Source organism: Pseudophryne corroboree, chromosome 10 (assembly GCF_028390025.1).
Source record: "Pseudophryne corroboree isolate aPseCor3 chromosome 10, aPseCor3.hap2, whole genome shotgun sequence".
Lineage (NCBI taxonomy): Eukaryota > Metazoa > Chordata > Amphibia > Anura > Myobatrachidae > Pseudophryne > Pseudophryne corroboree.
Window position 1 is genome coordinate 137,589,671 of NC_086453.1, and position 22,204 is coordinate 137,611,874.

The 22,204-nt window shown below is 46.1% G+C and overlaps 1 protein-coding gene across 2 annotated transcripts in view; it reads left to right on the forward strand.

Annotated features, from left to right (window-relative positions):
- Window positions 1-22,204, forward strand: part of TMEM150B (transmembrane protein 150B) — a 122,523-nt gene that overhangs the window by 86,153 nt on the left and 14,166 nt on the right. For both annotated transcript variants that reach the window (XM_063941646.1, XM_063941645.1), the window contains exon 5: window positions 20,349-20,476. In XM_063941646.1, coding sequence (XP_063797716.1) covers window positions 20,349-20,476 — 128 coding nt within the window. The remainder of the gene's footprint in view (window positions 1-20,348; window positions 20,477-22,204) is intronic.

Consider the following 22,204-nt stretch of genomic DNA (forward strand, 5'->3'; position numbering starts at 1 on the left):
ATCCACACCAGCTTGTTGGAAGAGGAAAAACCGTCCCAGTTGAAACTCCAGGAAATTTTTTGGACTCACACCAAGATACATATTTTTTCCAAATTCGATGGTAATGTTTAGACGTTACTCCTTTCCTAGCCTGTATCAGGGTAGGAGCAACCTTGTTCGGAATGCCCTTTCTAGCTAGCATCAGGCGTTCAACCTCCATGCCGTCAAACGTAGCCGTGGTAAGTCTTGATAGGCGAACGGCCCCGAAGAGGAAGAGGCCTCTGCTCCAGAAGATCCGCGTACCAAGCCCTTCTTGGCCAGTCTGGAGCAATGAGGATCGCAATGAGGATGGCCCTGTTCTCCTTATGAGCTTTAGAACTCTTGGGATGAGTGGAAGTGGAGGAAACACGTCCACTGACTGGAACACCCACGGAGTCACTAGGGCGTCCACCGCCACTGCTTGCGGGTCCCTCGACCTGGAACAATACCGCCGAAGCTTTTTGTTGAGACGAGAGGCCATCATGTCGATCTGGGGTATGCCACAAAGATCTCTTACCTCCTTGAAAACCTCTGGATGGAGACCCCACTCCCTTGGATGGAGATCGTGTCTGCTGAGGAAGTCCGCTTCCCAGTAGTCTACTCCCGGAATGAAGATCGCTGACAGCGCCAACACGTGTTGTTCTGCCCAGAGGATGATTCTTGTTACCTCTGACATTGCAGCTCTGCTCTTCATTCCGCCCTGTCGGTTTATGTAAGCCACTGTTGTCACATTGTCCGACTGCACTACAACGGCCCGATTTCTCAGAAGATGGGCCACTTGGAGAAGACCGTTGTAGATGGCTCTTAGTTCCAGAATGTTTATCGGCAGGCCAGCTTCCAGACTTGACCACCTTCCTTGGAAGGTTTCCCCTTGAGTGACTGCGACCCAGCCACAGAGACTTGCATCCGTGGTTAGAAGGGTGGTTAGAAGGATCCAGTCCTGAATCTCGAACCTGCGGCCCTCCAGAAGGTGAGGCAGTTGCAGCAACCAGAGGAGTGAAATCCTGGCCTTTGGTGACAGACGTATTCTCCGGTGCATGTGTAGATGGGATCCCGACCACTTGTCCAGGAGATCCAGTTGGAAGGACCAAGCGTGAAACCTCCCATACTGCAGGGCCTCGTAAGAGGCCACCATCTTTCCCAGAAGGCGAATGCACTGAAGAACCAACACCCGGGTTGGCTTCAGGACATCCCAGACCATCGTTTGAAGAACTAACGCCTTTTCCCCTGGAAGAAACACCCTCTGCACTTCTGTGTCGAGGATCATTCCCAGAAAGGACAACCTCCTGGTTGGTTCCAAATGAGATTTTGGAAGATTCAGGATCCAACCATGTTCCCTGAGAAGTTGGGTCATGAGAGCTATGGACCGTAACAGCTTCTCCTTGGACCATGCCTTTATCAACAGATCGTCCAGATACGGAATTATGTTCACCCCTTGTCTGCGGAGGAGAATCATCATTTCCACCATCACCTTGGTGAATACCCTCGGTGCTGTGGAGAGGCCAAATGGTAGGGCCTGGAACTGAAAATGTCAGTCCAACAGTGCGAATCGAAGATAAGCTTGATGTGGCAGCCAAATTAGAATGTGGAGGTACGCATCCTTGATATCCAGAGATACCAGGAATTCCCCCTCCTCCAGACCTAATATCACTGCCCTTAAAGACTCCATTTTGAACTTGAACTCCCTCAGAAAGGGGTTTAGTGATTTTAAGTTCAGATTGGGCCTGACCGAACCATCCTGTTTCGGTACCACGAAAAGGTTTGAATAGTAACCTTTGTTTTGCATATGAGGTGGTACTGGCACAATGGCCTGTGCCTCCACCAACTTCTGGATGGCTTCTTGCAGGACAGTCCTGTCTGCCAGCTGAGCTGGCAAGCCTGATTTGAAAAATCGTTAAGGAGGGAGATTTTGAAATTCCAGCCTGTACCCCTGAGACATAATATCTTGCACCCAGGGGTCCAGGCCGGATGACACCCAGACGTGACTGAAATGCCTGAGTATCGCTCCCACCGGCCCCACCTCCGGGGCGTGCAGTTCACCGTCATGCGGAGGACTTTGGTGTACCTGAAGCAGGTTTCTGTTCCTGGGAACCTGCAGCTGCAGGTTTCTTGGACTTGGACCGACCCCCCCCCCCCCCCCCCCCCCCCGAAAGAAGGTGTTGGACGGCTTGGCCTTTCTGGGCTTGGTAGACCGAAAGGGCTTTGATGTAGCTGAAGAAAAGGGTTTCTTCGGAGCAGATGTAGCTGAGGGAAGAAAATGTGACTTACCAGCCGTAGCCATGGAGATCCACGCATCTAACGCTTCCCCAAAGAGAGACTGACCTGTGTAGGGTAGGGTCTCCACACTTCTACTGGATTTCGCGTCGGCAGACCACTGGCGCAACCACAGTCCTCGACGAGCTGATACAGACATGGAAGAAATCCCCGCAGCCATGGAACCCAGGTCTTTCATGGATTCTACCAGAAATCCTGCCTAATCCTGAATGTTACGTAAAAACAATTCAACATCACATTTCTCCATAGTATCCAAGTCTTCAAGTAACGTGCCTGACCACTTTACTATAGCTTTGGCAATCCAAGCACTGGCAATAGTGGGACGTAGTATTGACCCAGAAGCCCTGTACATGTATTTGAGCGTATTATAAATTTTACGATCAGCCGGCTCTTTCAAGGCGGTAGATACTGGAACAGGTAAAACCACCTTTTTTGAGAGTCTGGATACTGACGCGTCAACAATAGGCGGGTTTTCACATTTTTTCCTATCCTCTACCGGGAAAGGAAATGCCACCAGAACCCTTTTAGGTATATGGAATTTTTATCCGTGTTTTCCCAAGCCTTTTCAAAAATACCATTTAATTCCTTTGACGCAGGGAAGGTTAGCGAGGCTTTCTTATTTTCAGTTAAGTAAGCCTCCTCAAGCTGCTCAGGTGTTGTATCAGCAATATTCAACACATCTCTAATAGCCTCTATCATCAACTGCATCTCTTTAACAAGAGATGCTGCCTCCCGCAACACATCCCCGTCACCGTCTGCAGTGTCAGAATTGGTTTCCGTATCATCCTGCATGATCTGCGCAAGAGCACGTTTATGTGAATATACAGCTGGGAGCCCTGGGGTACCAGAACTGGGCCAGACTGCCATAGAGTTCTGTAAAGCCTGAGTTGCAGATTAATTTTGTGCAACTCTATTTGAAATCTGGGAATTCATAGATTTGATAGAGGATAACCACTCAGGCTCCCTTGCTGGTATCTGTGCTAAACCAGTGCAATCCTGATTACATGGAATGGGATCATCCTGAGAGGACATATCCTCTGCAGCATATGACACAGAGTCCCTGGACATTGCTTAATGGAGACCACAGACACCACACACACACACAGGGGAGGACAGACAGAGTTCCACCCCCCAAGAATGGCAAAAGAGACACAGAGATTGGAGCCAACCCACACACAGCACTTTTAATGTAAAGGGAGACCCCTACTAGCGCTGACTGTGCACCTTAATAGGTTACACAGTCTTAATGCAGCCCCCCCCCCCCCCCCTTCCAAAACCCCCTGGTACCGTGAGAGATAGCTGGATTTGCTGTGGAGGGACTTGCTCTTCCTGGACAGCGCTGTGCAGGCAGGAAAATGGCGTTGCTGGGTCCACTCTGAGAAGCTCTGCCCCCAAAATGGCGCTGTCTTCCCGCTCTTCACAAGGATTATACTGGCCTGAGGTAAAATGCTGGCTGCGATCCACGGACCCCAACAGGCTTGCTGACCAGTGCAGGGTTCAGGCGCTGGCTCAGGGCGCTCCTCACAGTGTCGCACTAAGTACCACTGAGCCTCCAAAGCGCAGTTAGTACTGCGCTCCTACCCTGTTGCTGCAGTCTTCACACCGGCCCCCTGCTTGCTAGGGATGTCGGTGACTCACTCACCACTGATCTTCAGCTCTGTAAGGGGGTGGCGGCATGCTGTTGGGGTGAGCGATCCCCTGTGGCGGGGAACAATCTATCCCCTCAGGAGCTCAGTGTCCTGTCAGTAGAGATAGTGGCTCAGACCCCGCAGGGCAGACACTACTCCTCCCCTTAGTCCCACGAAGCAGGGAGGCTGTTGCCAGCAGCCTCCCTGTAAAATAATAAACTCTAAAAAAAAAAACTTTACTAAAGAAGCTCTGTAGAGCTCCCCTAGCTGTGACCGGCTCCTCCGGGCACATTTTCTAAACTGAGTCTGGTAGTAGGGGCATAGAAGGAGGAGCCAGCCCACACTCTCAAACTCTTAAAGTGCCAATGGCTCCTGGTGGACCCATCTATACCCCATGGTACTAATGTGGACCCCCAGCATCCTCTAGGACGTAAGAGAAATGAGTATCCCCTATGCTATTACTACTGTGAATGTACCTCTATCTGGATATTCTTCCTACCCCACATATACCTCCCCTCCCCCCAGTTATGCTCTACTGTCCTCCCCTTTTTCTTTTCAGTACCCCATAAAAAATTGTTTTTCTCTCAAAAACTTTTGATGAAAAAAAAAGCATGACAGTGCCTGCTAATGTAGCAATGTGGAAATGTTTGTCATCTATTGCCTTTAAATTTGGTGTAATAATCAAGTATGTTGTAAAAGGATGTTCCTATTACTATTAATATTACAGTTTGTCCTTCATTTACATTTATGTTAAATGCCTAGCATCTTAATTTGGATGTACTGTATACTATATAGTTTTTATTGTGTATTACTCAGTGTTCCAATGAGACGTGTTACAAATTTAATGTACCTTGATTGTTATCTGTTGCAAGTGTATTTTTGTACACCTGAAGTACTACAAATTGAAGCAGGCTATACATGTTATTAGCTGGATGTTGGCCTAATCACTATCCTTCCAATGTTCAATTTGTCAATGCCTGTGGCCTCAATAATGTGGTTGCCTAATGAAGACACACATATAGCAACAGCAGTCAAACGCTGACAGCATTTTCTGCAAAAAAACAATTTAATCCAGATGGCTTTAAATGGTTATCAGCAATACTTAGTGGATAGAGATGACCAATATACATAGCCATCTTAGGACAATTTGGCCCAAATGTATCTACTTTACTCGCCAAATTACTGCTTTGCTTTGCATTATCAACTTTCATAGATTAACTATATATAATTGGGCCATACAAAGATAGCCACATCTGCATAGTTAAATTGGGCATACCTGACCATTCATTTAGTTAATGAGCAATACAGAAACACTGTTACAAGGGGCGCTACAACTTATTTAGGGCCAACATATCATTCCATTATAGTGCAACTAAATTGCTGAATGCTAGCTGGACTAACCCAAATAATCTACCTGGCAGATATAGATATAGATATAGATATAGATATATATGCGTCCATATAAAGAAGGCACTCTGAGACACTAGTAATGCAAAAACATCTAGTGTATTGGTGAAGTACTTTCGTGGTCACACCCCAGTCCTCAAGGCCACACAGGCTAAATATAACAAATTATATATATACATGAAGAAGTCTTAGAGACGAAACGCGTTGGGCCTTCACCCAGAGACCTCCTGCTATATCAGTTAAGACTCTTAATACTATTTTTTCCACATTTGAGTAGCTTATTTGCACAGACAATCTGCACTTTATTTGAGAATTTAATATATGTCCATTCCTTTTTTTAAAATAGTCATTTTTTAGAGAACTGCATTTTATATAAAGGATTCTCGTTTTTTTTTTTTTTATTGTTATATTTACTGGTACTGTATTTTAATCCTATTTCTAGTGTTGTGAAATAAATACATTTATTTTTATACATATTTCTTATATATATTTTTTATTATATATATTTTTTTATATATTTATATATTTATTGTACTCGGCCACATATAAACACCTCAGGTCGCTTAGAACCCCTATCCGGTATTCCTATATATATATACACATACATATACATATACATACACGCACACACATACATATACATACACGCACACACATACATACACAGTAGTCGGAGGGGGTATGGAAAATTTTTAAGTGGCGGTATGAAATTAAATGGGATTGTAAGTTATGGTGTGTACCTTTCAATTTCTACAAACTGTACCTTCTGATTTTTAACTAAACATATGTATTACCTAAAATTTGCACTGATAGGAAAAAAAGACACACAGGCCCCCACAGGAAAAAAAAAAGACACACACACACACACACACACACACACACACACACACACACACACGTAGGCACCCACAGGAAAATAATAAAATACATAGGGGTATATGCAATTGCGGTCGAATTCCCGAAATTGTCGAATTTCGGGTCATTTTCGACCAAAAAAAAAAATCGCCTATGCAATTCAGTGCTTTCCGACCAAAAAACGGACTTTCAAAATTCGACTTTTTGAAATTCGACTTTTTGCAAATTCGACTTTTCTGCAATGATACAAGTGCTGCAATTCGACCAAAGCATATTCAATTCAAGTTTGGAAATTCGACAGCAGTGCTTTTAGACAGCAAATTCGTCATTTTCAATCCGCCACACTTTGGAGGGTGAAAACAAATAAAAAAAATTTAAACATGTTTTTTTTTGTGTTTTTTTGGGGGGGAATAGCAGATCTATTTATATTAGAAGGGATTAGGTACTTTTTTTTTTTTTTTGGAGGCACAAATATTATTTATATATTTTTTAAAATATTTTTTTTTTTTTTTTTTTTTAATGCTGGAACGGTGAAATCATAAAAAAAAATGGCGTGGGGTCCCCCCTCCAAAGCATAACCAGCCTCGGGCTCTTCGAGCTGGTCCTGGTTCTAAAAATGCGGGGGAAAAATTGACAGGGGATCCCCCGTATTTTTAAAACCAGCACCGGGCTCTGCGCCTGGTGCTGGTGCCAAAAATACGGGGGACAAAAAGAGTAGGGGTCCCCCGTATTTTTAACACCAGCATCGGGCTCCACTAGCTGGACAGATAATGCCACAGCCGGGGGTCACTTTTATGCCGTGCCCTGTGGCCGTGGCATTAAATATCCAACTAGTCACCCCTGGCCGGGGTACCCTGGGGGAGTGGGGACCCCTTCAATCAAGGGGTCCCCCCCCCAGCCACCCAAGGGTCAGGGGTGAAGCCCGAGGCTGTCCCCCCCCATCCAATGGGCTGCGGATGGGGGAGCTGATAGCCTTTTGTGATAATAAAAAGATATTGTTTTTTCCAGTAGTACTACAAGTCCCAGCAAGCCTCCCCCGCAAGCTGGTACTTGGAGAACCACAAGTACCAGCATGCGGGAGAAAATCGGGCCCGCTGGTACCTGTAGTACTACTGGGGGAAAAATACCCAAATAAAAACAGGACACACACACCGTCGACAGTAAAACTTTATTTCATACGTCGACACACACATACTTACCTATGTTCACACGCCGACATCGGTCCTCTTCTCCATGTAGAATCCACGGATACCTGAAAAGAAAAGATCAATATACTCACCCCAGCCATGGTCCAGAGATAAATCCACGTACTTGGCAAAAAAACAAACCGAACACCCGCTCCATGCCGGACTGAAAGGGGTCCCATGCTGACACATGGGACACCTTTCCACGAATGAGACCTGTCAGTGACAGCTGTCACAGAAAGGTCTCTAAGCCAATCAGGAAGCGCAACTTCGTTGCGCTCACCTGATTGGCTGTGCGCTGTCTGTACTGTGACAGCACATCGCAAAGCCGCTCCATTACTTTCAATGGTGGGAACTTAGCGGCTAGCGGTAAGGTCACCCGCCGGTCAGCGGCTGACCGGCGGGTGACCCCACCGCTAGCCGCTAAGTTCCCACCATTGAAAGTAATGGAGCGGCTTTGCGATGTGCTGTCACAGTACAGACAGCGCACAGCCAATCAGGTGAGCGCCACGGAAGTAGCGCTTCCTGATTGGCTGAAGGGATTTCAGTGACAGGAGTCACGTGATGTCCCGGCATTCGGTAGAAAGGGGTCTGATGTGAAAGCATTGGACCCCTTTCTAGTCCGGTATGGAGCGGGTATTTGCGTGTTCTTTTTTTTTTACAAGTACGTGGATTTATCTCTCTGGACGTGGATTTATCTCTGGACGCTGGAAGGTGAGTATCATTTTTTCACAGGTACCCTCGGATCGTCGGAGACCGTGGCAGTCGGCGTGTCAACATAGGTAAGTATGTGTGTGTCGGTAGTGTGTAATAAAGTTTTACTGTCACGGTGTGTGTGTCCTGTTTTTTTGGGGGTATTTTTTTCCCAGTAGTACTACAGGTACCAGCGGGCCCGTTTTTCTCCCGCATGCTGGTACTTGTGGTTCTCCAAGTACCAGCTTGCGGGGGAGGCTTGCTGGGACTTGTAGTACTACTGGAAAAAACAATATCTTTTTATTATCACAAAAGGCTATCAGCCCCCCCATCCGCAGCCCATTGGATGGGGGGGGACAGCCTCGGGCTTCACCCCTGGCCCTTGGGTGGCTGGGGGGGGGGGACCCCTTGATTGAAGGGGTCCCCACTCCCCCAGGGTACCCCGGCCAGGGGTGACTAGTTGGATATTTAATGCCACGGCCGCAGGGCACGGCATAAAAGTGACCCCCGGCTGTGGCATTATCTGTCCAGCTAGTGGAGCCCGATGCTGGTGTTAAAAATACGGGGGACCCCTACTCTTTTTGTCCCCCGTATTTTTGGCACCAGGCGCAGAGCCCGGTGCTGGTTTTAAAAATACGGGGGATCCCTGGCCAATTTTTCCCCGGATTTTTAGAACCAGGACCAGCTCGATGAGCCCGAGGCTGGTTATGCTTTGGAGGGGGGACCCCACGCCATTTTTTTTTTCGGGTTTTTACCGTTTTTTAAAATCGCGGCAAAATCCGCCAAATCGGCCGATTTTCGCCCGCGACTCTGGCGAATCCGTTTTTCATTGAATATGGTGAATTCCGGAAGCCACCTTCCGGAATTCACCTGTCGAATTGAGTCGAATTTAAAAACGGCGATAATTTGCCGCGATTCGCCGTGAATTGCATATACCCCATAGGCTTTGCATGAAAAAAAAAAAAAAACACACATAAGCTGCTGTGAACTGAGTGGACCCCTTTCCTTAAATCTCATTCATATGGGCCTATTTATCAAATAATATTTGCAGGAAATTCCCTGAAGCCGTTTTCAAGGATATCTGCAAATATTAAGTATCCATGAATGTACAATTTAGGGACTGCAGCAGATATCTCCATTATTGCCTCAGTCACTCCATTTCCGACTGCAGCCAAGTCCTCAAAGGTGGGGTGTGATGTATTAGCCCGTCGTAGCCTATAGGCTACATTTTGAGAAAACAGATTTGATAAAGTAGTGAGATCGCTGATGCAGTCACTTCACTCTGAACTTATCGCAGTACAGTATCCTTTTCAGAACCACTTTCCCTGCGAGTTTACATTGATACATTCGGCCGGGATTTAATTATTGACACTTATAGCAGTAATAAGAAATTACAATTAATGGGTCTAAAACCTGATCATTGATAAATATGCCCCATAGATAGTGCTGTATATTGATTAGATGATTACTAACGTGCTTCATCAGTTTACAATCCCCAAATACAGAAGTATCACAAATATATTCCATTACATATTACAGATGGAGCCACACTAGTCGTGGCACCGTCTGTGACTAGACGCGCCCGCCTGGGCGCCTATCGCCGAGAGCATCCCTGTCCACCTGTGCGCGCGCGACCGTGACGGAGACGCGCCCCATTCCCTTGAATGTAAAGCGTCTCCGTCCGCGCGCCCAGACAGAGACGCTCTGAATGGGAACGTCTCTGTGCACTCCCGGCGTGACTAGGCGGACGGATCGCCTAGTCACGCCAGGAGTGCCCGTTTGCGATGGAGCCACCTCAGATGTGCGAGGCTCCATCTGTACATGATACTATATCTCTGCATCTTCAGTACATACCCATATCAGACACAGAGCAACAAATGTGTAATTAATTAATCTCTAAATAGGGTTAACAAGTAAATATTGCATTTGAGTGTAGTCTTATGAATTGCCATGGTAGGTATACATTAATTTGCAATAAGAATTTAAATAGTATTTAAGAAGCTTTCTTTAATAGGTGTCAAAACTTACCATATACAGGTGTCTCCACCCTTGTCATTGCTGTAGTTGCAGCATACAGGCGCAGCATGAAAATGGCGGTGGTTGGCATGGTAAGGTGTGAGGATCCATGGCATGCAATATACAGATTCACCACTTGGTGGCAATTGCTCCACTGATGAAAACTACAGTGCTGAATACAATAGCAGTGGATGGATATAGCACTACTACAGAATAAAATAGCAAGTACAGTACTCTACAGTGTAAACAGTTGCACAACCCGTCTTTTAAATATGATAATACTGCACGGAAATCATGTGAGCAGCAGTCCACTAGAAGTCCATGCACGATAACACCTAATTTTATTAAACACTGCTGTGCGACTTGTGCAGTAAACATTGGCCCTCATTCCGAGTTGATCGCTCACCAGCTGCTTTTAGCAGCAGTGCAAATGCTAAGCCGCCGCCCTCTGGGAGTGTATCTTAGCTTAGCAGAAGTGCGACCGAAAGGATCGCAGAACGGGGTTAATTTTTTTTCAAGCAGTTTCAGAGTAGCTGCAGACCTACTCCTTCCTTGCGATCACTTCAGTCTGTTTAGTTCCTGTTTTGACGTCACAAACACACCCTGCGTTCGGCCAGCCACTCCCCCGTTTCCCCAGGGACGCCTGCGTTTTTACCTTCCACACCTGCGTTTTTTAGCACACTCCCGGAAAACGGTCAGTTACCACCCAGAAACACTCACTTCCTGGCAATCACTCAACGATCAGCAGTGCGACTGAAAAGCGTCGCTAGACCTATTGTGAAACTGCATAGTTTTTTGTGAAAGTACGTCGTGCGTGCGCACTGCGTCCCATACGCATGCGCAGAAATGCCGATTTTTGGCCTGATCGCTGCACTGCGAACAACGGCAGCTAGCAATCAACTCGGAATGACCCCCAGTAAGCGGCTAGTGTTATATCTGCCCCACCTGCAGTGCACATGGTTTTGCCCAACTGCTAACAAATTTGCTGCTGCGATCAACTCTGAATCACCCCCATATTGGAGTACTGTACATATAGACATGGGCACATGCTAGGGGCAATATGTTTTTAAACACACTTAATGATAACTACTTAGTCCAACTAATTGAGAAACCAACTAGGTACAATGCAATCTTAGACCTGGTATTAACAAACAATGGGGATTTGGTATCAGGTATTATAGTAGGGGAACCCATAGGAAACAGCGACCACAATATGGTCACATTCAATATCAGTTTCCATAAACAGCCCTATACTGGCTCAACTAGGACTCTAAACTTTAGCAAAGTAAATTTTGAAAGGATGAGGGTATTTTTCAGGGATATTGAATGGGAAGGTTTGTTTTAGGAAAAAATACTACGGAGAAATAGGAGGTACTAAAACTCCTGCTAGCTAAAAATACACTCAAATTTATTCCTATGAGCAGCAAAAAAAGGAATAAAAATCATAAACCGATGTGGCTTAACAAAAAGATTAAGGAACTTATGGGCAAGAAAAGGCGAGCATTTAAAAAATACAAATCTGACGGGGAAGCAGAGTCATTTCAGCACTATAAGGAATGTAACAAAATTTGCAAAAAGGAAATAAGAGCGGCTAAAGTAGAAACTGAAAAACTAGTAGCAAAGGAAAGCAAAGCGAATCCCAAAAAAATATTTAAATACATTAATAGAAAGAGATTAAAGAAGGAGAGTATAGGCCCTTTAAAAGACAAGTTGGGAGTCTTAAGCAAAAATGATAATGACATAGCGGACACACTAAATGAGTTTTTTTCAACAGTATTCACTAGAGAGGACCCAATTCAGGGACTGACACACAATCTCAATAATGAGAATATCCCACTGATAGGTACTTATTTAAGCGAGGAAGTAGTCTGTGACCGATTAAAACATTTAAAGATTAATAAATCACCAGGGCCCGATGGTGTTCACCCAAGGGTTCTAATGGAGCTTCACTCTGAACTGGCAAAACCGCTATCTTTGATCTTTAAGGATTCAGTTATATCAGGTATGGTTCCAAAAGACTGGCGTATAGCGGAAGTAGTGCCTATATTCAAAAAGGGAAGTAAAGCTGAACCAGATAATTATAGACCAGTTAGTCTTACATCTATAGTGGGGAAAGTATTGGAAGGTATTCTAAGAGATAGTATTCAGAAGTTCCTTGAAGTCAATAAGGTCATTAAAAGGAATCAACATGGGTTTATGAAGGACAGATCCTGTCAAACCAACTTACTTGGCTTTTATGAAACAGTAAGCGCAAACCTAGATCAGGGTAAAGACGTGGATGTAATCTTTTTAGACTTTGCCAAAGCGTTCGATACTGTACCACACATGAGACTTACCTACAAGCTACAAGAATCAGGGCTAGGAAGCACAATATGCACTTGGGTCAAAAACTGGTTAGATAATAGGGAGCAGCACGTTGTGGTTAATGGATCTTTTTCAACTTGGACTGAAGTGCTAAGTGGTGTGCCGCAAGGCTCAGTATTAGGACCGCTATTGTTCAATATTTTCATTAACGACCTAACAGAAGGTCTAGAGAGCATAGTGTCAATTTTTGCAGATGATACCAAATTGTGTAAGGCTATAAATACAGAGGAGGATGCCGAGTCTCTTCAGAACGACTTAGTTAAATTAGAAGCATGGGCAGCCAAATGGAGAATGCGCTTCAACACAGACAAGTGTAAGGTAATGCACTGTGGTAACAAGAACAAAAATAACACCTACCTACTAAATGGGGTAAAATTAGGGGATTCTGTACTGGAAAAGGACTTAGGTGTCCTCATAGATAGCAAGCTAAGCAGTAGTACCCAAAGTAGGACTGCAGCAAAGAAGGCTAATAAGATATTAGCATGCATAAAACGGGGTATTGATGCTAGGGACGAGAGTATTATACTCCCGTTATATAAATCACTAGTGAGGCCACACCTTGAATACTGTGTACAATTCTGGGCACCGTACTACAAAAAGGATATCCTGGAGCTAGAAAAGGTACAGAGGAGGGCGACCAAACTAATTAAGGGCATGGAGACGATGGAATACAAGGAAAGGCTTAAAAGACTAGGCATGTTTACATTGGAAAAGCGGAGACTAAGAGGGGATATGATCAACATCTACAAATATATAAGGGGACAATACACAGAGCTTGCGCGGGACCTGTTTTTAGTTAGATCAACACAGAGGACTCGTGGACACTCGCTCAGGTTAGAGGAGAGGAGATTCCGCACAATACGTCGTAAAGGCTTTTTCACGGTAAGGACAATACGTGTTTGGAATTCCCTGCCCGAGGGAGTTGTAATGGCGGAATCTGTCAACACCTTTAAGAATGGGTTAGATAAATTCCTAATGGATAAGGATATCCAGGGGTATGGTGCATAGTCATGCATTATAGTTACTATAAATAGGGATAAAATGCAACGGCTAACAGCAGCATCAGTCAGAAATTTTAGTCAAATCATCATGCATAGGAGACCACAAATAGGTTGAACTCGATGGACAATTGTCTTTTTTCAACCTCAGATACTATGTTACTATGTTACATAAAGACATAGGGGAGCACATACAGGCATACTGTAGGCACATAAGAATACAGAAGACCACCTGAGCTCCAAATTATAACTTGCGCCACTGGAACGACTTTACACCCCTGGATGCTGTCCCACAGCACAGAGCTCCCCCCCCCCCCCCCCCCCCCATCACTAGTCACACCACCACAGCACTGGTCACACTCTTGTGGTGGCACACAATAGGCCCTTCATCAATTTCAGCTCCAGGCCCATGTGGACATTAATCTGGCACTGCATCATTGTGTAACTTTTCATAGATGTAGAACATGACCTGCAATGCACATACTGTGCTGTTTCCGCTGTACAGTGTATAGTGTATAGTGGTAAGGAATATATATAAAAAATAAATAGTAATCAGTGCTATTAGTAATCACTATAGTAGTAGTAGTAGTAGTAGTAGTAGTATAATGTAATATAGTAGTAGTAGTATAATAATGTAATATATTGTAATATATACAATGTAATATACTGTAGTAGTAGTATAATGTTATTTCTCTATCGTCCTAAGTGGATGCTGGGGTTCCTGAAAGGACCATGGGGAATAGCGGCTCCGCAGGAGACAGGGCACAAAAAAGTAAAGCTTTACTAGGTCAGGTGGTGTGCACTGGCTCCTCCCCCTATGACCCTCCTCCAGACTCCAGTTAGATTTTGTGCCCGAACGAGAAGGGTGCAATCTAGGTGGCTCTCCTAAAGAGCTGCTTAGAGAAAGTTTAGTTTAGGTTTTTTTCTTTACAGTGAGTCCTGCTGGCAACAGGATCACTGCAACGTGGGACTTAGGGGGAAAGTAGTAAACTCACCTGCATGCAGAGTGGATTTGCTGCTTGGCTACTGGACACCATTAGCTCCAGAGGGATCGAACACAGGCCCAGCCGTGGAGTCCGGTCCCGGAGCCGCGCCGCCGACCCCCTTGCAGATGCTGAAGCGTGAAGAGGTCCGGAAACCGGCGGCTGAAGACTCCTCAGTCTTCATAAGGTAGCGCACAGCACTGCAGCTGTGCGCCATTTTCCTCTCAGCACACTTCACTGGGCAGTCACTGAGGGTGCAGAGCGCTGGGGGGGGGCGCTCTGAGAGGCAAATATAAACCTTATACAAGGCTAAAAATACCTCACATATAGCCCATAGGGGCTATATGGAGATATTTAACCCCTGCCTGACTGGAAAAATAGCGGGAGAAGAACCCGCCGAAAAAGGGGCGGGGCTTATCTCCTCAGCACACGGCGCCATTTTCTGTCACAGCTCCGCTGGTCAGAACGGCTCCCAGGTCTCTCCCCTGCACTGCACTACAGAAACAGGGTAAAACAGAGAGGGGGGGCACATTAATGGCTATATATATATATATTAAAGCAGCTATAAGGGAGCACTTAATATAAGGATATCCCTTGTATATATAGCGCTTTGTGGTGTGTGCTGGCAGACTCTCCCTCTGTCTCCCCAAAAGGGCTAGTGGGTCCTGTCTTCATTAGAGCATTCCCTGTGAGTTTGCGGTGTGTGTCGGTACGTGGTGTCGACATGTATGAGGACGATATTGGTGTGGAGGCGGAGCAATTGCCAAATATGCAGATGTCACCCCCCAGGGGGTCGACACCAGAATGGATGCCTTTATTTGTGGAATTACGTGATGGTTTATCTTCCCTTAAACAGTCAGTTGAGGACATGAGGCGGCCGGACAATCAATTAATGCCTGTCCAGGCGCCTCAAACACCGTCAGGGGCTGTAAAACGCCCTTTGCCTCAGTCGGTCGACACAGACCCAGACACGGGCACTGATTCCAGTGACGACGGTAGAAATTCAAACGTATTTTCCAGTAGGGCCACACGTTATATGATTTTGGCAATGAAGGAGACGTTACATTTAGCTGATACTACAGATACCGTAAAACAGGGTATTATGTATGGTGTGAAAAAACTACAAACAGTTTTTCCTGAATCAGAAGAATTAAATGACGTGTGTGATGAAGCGTGGGTTGCTCCTGATAAAAAGTTGATAATTTCAAAAAAGTTATTGGCATTATACCCTTTCCCGCCAGAGGTTAGGGCGCGCTGGGAAACACCCCCTAAGGTGGACAAGGCGCTCACACGCTTATCCAAACAAGTGGCGTTACCCTCTCCTGAGACGGCCGCACTTAAGGATCCATCAGATAGAAAGATGGAAGTTATTCAAAAGAATATATACACACATGCAGGTGTTATACTACGACCAGCTATAGCAACTGCCTGGATGTGCAGTGCTGGAGTAGTTTGGTCAGAATCCCTGATTGAAAATATTGATACCCTAGATAGGGACAATGTTTTACTGTCGTTAGAACAAATAAAGGATGCATTTATCTATATGCGTGATGCACAGAGGGATATTTGCACACTGGCATCTCGGGTGAGTGCTATGTCCATTTCAGCCAGAAGAGCCTTATGGACACGACAGTGGACAGGCGATGCGGATTCAAAACGTCACATGGAGGTTTTGCCGTATAAAGGGGAGGAGTTATTTGGAGTTGGTCTATCAGACTTGGTGGCCACGGCTACTGCCGGGAAATCCACTTTTTTACCTCAAGTCACTCCCCAACAGAGAAAGGCACCGACCTTTCAACCGCAGCCTTTTCGCTCCTACAAAAATAAGAGAGCAAAGGGCTTGTCGTACCTGCCACGAGGCAGAGGAAGAGGGAAGAGACACCAACAGGCAGCTCCTTCCCAGGAACAGAAGCCCTCCCCGGCTCCTGCAAAAACCTCAGCATGACGCTGGGGCCTCTCAAGCGGACTCGGGGACAGTGGGGGGCCGTCTCAAAAATTACAGCGCGCAGTGGGCTCACTCGCAGGTAGACCCCTGGATCCTGCAGATAATATCTCAGGGGTACAGGTTGGAATTAGAGACGGATCCTCCTCATCGTTTCCTGAAGTCTGCCTTACCAACCGTCTCTTCCGAAAGGGAGAGGGTGTTGGAAGCCATTCACAAGCTGTACGCTCAGCAGGTGATAGTCAAAGTACCCCTATTACAACAAGGAAAGGGGTATTATTCCACTCTATTTGTGGTACCGAAGCCGGATGGCTCGGTAAGGCCTATTCTAAATCTGAAGTCCTTGAACCTCTACATAAAAAAGTTCAAGTTCAAGATGGAGTCACTCAGAGCAGTGATAGCGAACCTGGAAGAAGGGGACTTTATGGTATCCTTGGACATCAAGGATGCGTATCTACACGTTCCGATTTACCCCGCACACCAGGGGTACCTCAGGTTCATTGTTCAAAACTGTCACTATCAGTTTCAGACGCTGCCGTTCGGATTGTCCACGGCGCCTCGGGTCTTTACCAAGGTAATGGCCGAGATGATGATTCTTCTTCGAAGAAAAGGCGTATTAGTTATCCCATACTTGGACGATCTCCTAATAAGGGCAAGGTCCAGAGAACAGCTGGAGACAGCTTTAGCACTATCTCAAGAGGTGCTAAGACAACACGGGTGGATTCTGAATATTCCAAAATCCCATTTAATCCCGACAACTCGTCTGCTGTTCCTAGGAATGATTCTGGACACGGTTCAGAAAAAGGTTTTCCTTCCAGAGGAAAAAGCCAAGGAGTTATCCGATCTGGTCAGGAACCTCCTAAAACCAGGAAAAGTGTCAGTACATCAATGCACAAGAGTCCTGGGAAAAATGGTGGCTTCTTACGAAGCAATTCCATTCGGCAGATTCCATGCAAGAATATTCCAAAGGGATCTGTTGGACAAATGGTCAGGGTCGCATCTGCAGATGCACCTGCGAATAACCCTGTCACCAAAGACAAGGGTGTCACTTCTGTGGTGGTTGCAGAAGGCTCACCTATTAGAAGGCCGCAGATTCGGCATTCAGGATTGGATCCTGGTGACCACGGACGCCAGCCTGAGAGGCTGGGGAGCAGTCACACAAGGAAGAAACTTCCAGGGAGTATGGACGAGTCTGGAAAAGTCTCTTCACATAAACATTCTGGAACTAAGAGCAATCTACAATGCTCTAAGCCAGGCGGAACTTCTCCTGCAAGGAAAGCCGGTGTTGATTCAGTCGGACAACATCACGGCGGTCGCCCATGTAAACAGGCAGGGCGGCACAAGAAGCAGGAGTGCAATGGCAGAAGCTGCCAAGATTCTTCGCTGGGCGGAGAATCACGTGATAGCACTGTCAGCAGTGTTCATCCCGGGCGTGGACAACTGGGAAGCAGACTTCCTCAGCAGACACGATCTTCATCCGGGAGAGTGGGGTCTACATCCAGAAGTCTTCAACATGTTAATAGACCGTTGGGAAAGACCAATTGTAGACATGATGGCGTCTCGCCTCAACAAGAAACTGGACAAATATTGCGCCAGGTCAAGAGATCCACAGGCAATAGCTGTGGACGCACTGGTAACTCCTTGGGTGTACCAGTCAGTGTATGTGTTTCCTCCTCTGCCGCTCATACCAAAGGTATTGAAGATCATACGGCAAAGAAGAGTAAGAACAATACTAGTGGTTCCGGATTGGCCGAGAAGGACTTGGTATCCGGAACTTCAAGAGATGCTCACGGACGAACCGTGGCCTCTACCTCTGAGAAGGGACCTGCTACAGCAGGGTCCCTGTCTTTTTCAAGACTTACCGCGGCTGCGTTTGACGGCATGGCGGTTGAACGCCAGATCCTAAAAGGGAAAGGCATTCCAGAAGAAGTCATTCCTACCTTGATTAAGGCACGGAAGGAAGTCACCGTGAAACATTATCACCGCATTTGGCGAAAATATGTAGCGTGGTGCGAGGATCGGAGGGTTCCGACGGAGGAATTCCAACTGGGTCGTTTCCTACATTTCCTGCAATCAGGATTATCTATGGGTCTCAAATTGGGATCCATTAAGGTTCAAATTTCGGCCCTGTCAATATTCTTCCAAAAAGAATTGGCCTCTGTCCCTGAGGTCCAGACTTTTGTCAAGGGAGTACTGCATATACAGCCTCCTGTGGTGCCTCCGGTGGCACCGTGGGATCTAAATGTAGTTTTAGATTTCCTCAAATCCCATTGGTTTGAACCATTGAAAAAGGTGGATTTGAAATATCTCACATTGAAAGTGACTATGTTACTAGCCCTGGCCTCTGCCAGGAGAGTATCTGAATTGGCGGCTTTATCTTATAAAAGTCCTTATCTAATCTTCCATTCGGATAGGGCAGAACTGCGGACTCGTCCGCATTTTCTCCCTAAAGTGGTATCAGCATTTCATCTGAACCAACCTATTGTGGTGCCTGCGGCCACTAGCGACTTGGAGGACTCCAAGTTGTTGGACGTTGTCAGAGCCTTAAAAATATACATTGCAAGGACGGCTGGAGTCAGAAAATCTGACTCGCTGTTTATATTGTATGCACCCAACAAGTTGGGCGCACCTGCTTCTAAGCAGTCGATTGCTCGTTGGATTTGTAACACAATTCAACTTGCACATTCTGTGGCAGGCCTGCCACAGCCTAAAACTGTAAAAGCCCACTCCACAAGGAAGGTGGGCTCATCTTGGGCGGCTGCCCGAGGGGTCTCGGCATTACAACTCTGCCGAGCAGCTACGTGGTCGGGGGAGAACACGTTTGTAAAATTTTACAAATTTGATACCCTGGCAAAGGAGGACCTGGAGTTCTCTCATTCGGTGCTGCAGAGTCATCCGCACTCTCCCGCCCGTTTGGGAGCTTTGGTATAATCCCCATGGTCCTTTCAGGAACCCCAGCATCCACTTAGGACGATAGAGAAAATAAGAATTTACTTACCGATAATTCTATTTCTCGGAGTCCGTAGTGGATGCTGGGCGCCCATCCCAAGTGCGGATTATCTGCAATACTTGTACATAGTTATTGTTAACTAATTCGGGTTATTGTTAAGGAGCCATCTTTAAGAGGCCCTTTCTGTTGTCATACTGTTAACTGGGTTTAGATCACAAGTTGTACGGTGTGATTGGTGTGGCTGGTATGAGTCTTACCCGGGATTCAAAATGCCTCCCTTATTGTGTATGCTCGTCCGGGCACAGTACCTAACTGGAGTCTGGAGGAGGGTCATAGGGGGAGGAGCCAGTGCACACCACCTGACCTAGTAAAGCTTTACTTTTTTGTGCCCTGTCTCCTGCGGAGCCGCTATTCCCCATGGTCCTTTCAGGAACCCCAGCATCCACTACGGACTCCGAGAAATAGAATTATCGGTAAGTAAATTCTTATTATATTTACAGTATATAGTAAATTGTCACACAACATTGGAGGCCAAAACTGAAAAGCATCTAATTAACCTTGTACTTCAAGAATAATTTCACTACATAGTGGATATTTGGTGCATAAGCAACTGTGTTTATCAAAAGCGACATCTGGCGGGCGTAAACCAGTTTTACATTCTCCTGCGTCACTCTCAGCACAGGATACCATTACTTAATGCGCCATACATACATCAAGCTGCGGCCGGTTGTGTGCGCATAAGATGTGACTAGATAATCGCGCTTCATAACATATGGACGCAAGATGAGCGAGGATATATCTATATGCCATAGATTTGCAAAATGTAGTAAGCACTTAAAGACAAGGTACACACACAAATTCTGATAAATCACATTATTTTTGGACTGTCAACTTCAAAGAGCATTTAATAGGCTTTGATAAGACACTTTAAAAGCTTTAGAATAAGTCCCCATGATATGAGGTCCTAGCGGCAGAAGATATTTTCTACATGTGTCAATGTTGCCTAAAAATGTCCATGCTCTCTTGTGCCTTTTAGCTATCTGGATCTCCGCCATACGGTTTCAGCAAATCCGGGACTATGGCTGCCACTCTCATCTAAATTCCTTTGGCCTGGCACTGGGATTTCTCTGTGCTTTGGGAACTTCCATCGTTGGTAATTTTCAGGTGTGTCTTACAGCAAAAGCTAGTATGCCAGTCTAATCTAGTTATACAAAATTGTGATGTATTTGTACTATTATATATAGAGCAAGCCATATGCTGCTGTGGTGGTGTCTAACCATCTTCAGGTCCCCCTCACATCTTCCATGCAATCCCTTCTGATTTTGTACACTGTGCATAGCAAGTAAACTTTAAACAGATAAATTGTCTTCTGTAACTTTTAAAAGGCCTCTAAGGTGCTCTATGGCCTATTTAGAACTACGTACTTATGTATGTTAAGTTGCATGAGTTTCAAGATACATTCGGTCTTTAAAGTAGAAAGACCCTTGGAGACCATAGGCTTGAGTGTGAAGCAGCATAGATTTGAGTACTCCATAATTCATGAGAAAGTGTCAGCTAGAGACATGTGGACTGCATTGCAAGAGGCATATCAAGATGGAGGTCTCATGAGGAGAATAAACTTAAGACATGTATTGTGCATACTTGCCCACTCTCCCGGAAAGGCCGGGAGGCTCCCGAAATTAGGGTGGCACTCCCGGACCCCGGGGGAGGGGGCAAGTCTCCCGCATCCCGCTCGCCCCCCCGCCACACCACGCTCTCCTCCCGCTGCTCCCCACGCCCCCCACCACTTTCAGCCCGTTAAACAGAAAAAAGGGGCGGGGCGATGATGCGATCGCGCTAATTCCCGCCCCCTGCCCTGCAATACCGATATTGTGGGCATTACAGAGCAGGGGTGTGGCTATGATGATGCAAACTCATCACCACGCCCCCGTACCGCCTCCTCCACGCCCCCTCTTGTGTGACCTGGCTGCTCCCTCTCGGAGGGAGCAGCCACAAAGTAGGTAAGTATGGTATTGTGTAACACAAAAGTTACATGATTGCAGACATATGAATGATTATATAGACAGGATATGTTTGTCTCTCAGCAGTTAGCATATGTTAGTGTGAAAATAATAGGATTTTAATACCTACCGGTAAATCCTTTTCTCTTAGTCCGTAGAGGATGCTGGGGACACCATAAGAACCATGGGGTATAGACGGGATCCGCAGGAGACATGGGCACTTTAAGACTTTGAAAGAGTGTGAACTGGCTCCTCCCTCTATGCCCCTCCTCCAGACTCCAGTTATTAGGAACTGTGCCCAGGGAGACGGACATTTCAAGGAAAAGGATTTATTGTTAAACTAAGGTGAGATACATACCAGCTCACTCCTCAAACACGTCGTACAACATGGCATTTAACAGAACTCCAGTCAACGGCATGAACGATGTCAGCAACAGGCAGACTATAACATAACACAACCTGTGTGTAAAACATAACTAATAACTGCAGATAGAGTCCGCACTGGGACGGGCACCCAGCATCCTCTACGGACTAAGAGAAAAGGATTTACCGGTAGGTATTAAAATCCTATTTTCTCATACGTCCTAGAGGATGCTGGGGACACCATAAGAACCATGGGGTTTATACCAAAGCTCCAGGAGCGGGAGAGTGCGGCTGACTCTGCAGCACCGATTGACCAAACATGAGGTCCTCATCAGCCAGGGTATCATACTTGTAAAATTTCGCGAAAGTGTTTGAACCCGACCAAGTAGCTGCTCGGCAGAGTTGCAATGCCGAGACCCCCGGGCAGCCGCCCAGGATGAGCCCACCTTCCTGGTAGAGTGGGCCTTCACTGATTTCGGTAACGGTAATCCAGCCGTAGAATGAGCATGCTGAATCGTATTACAGATCC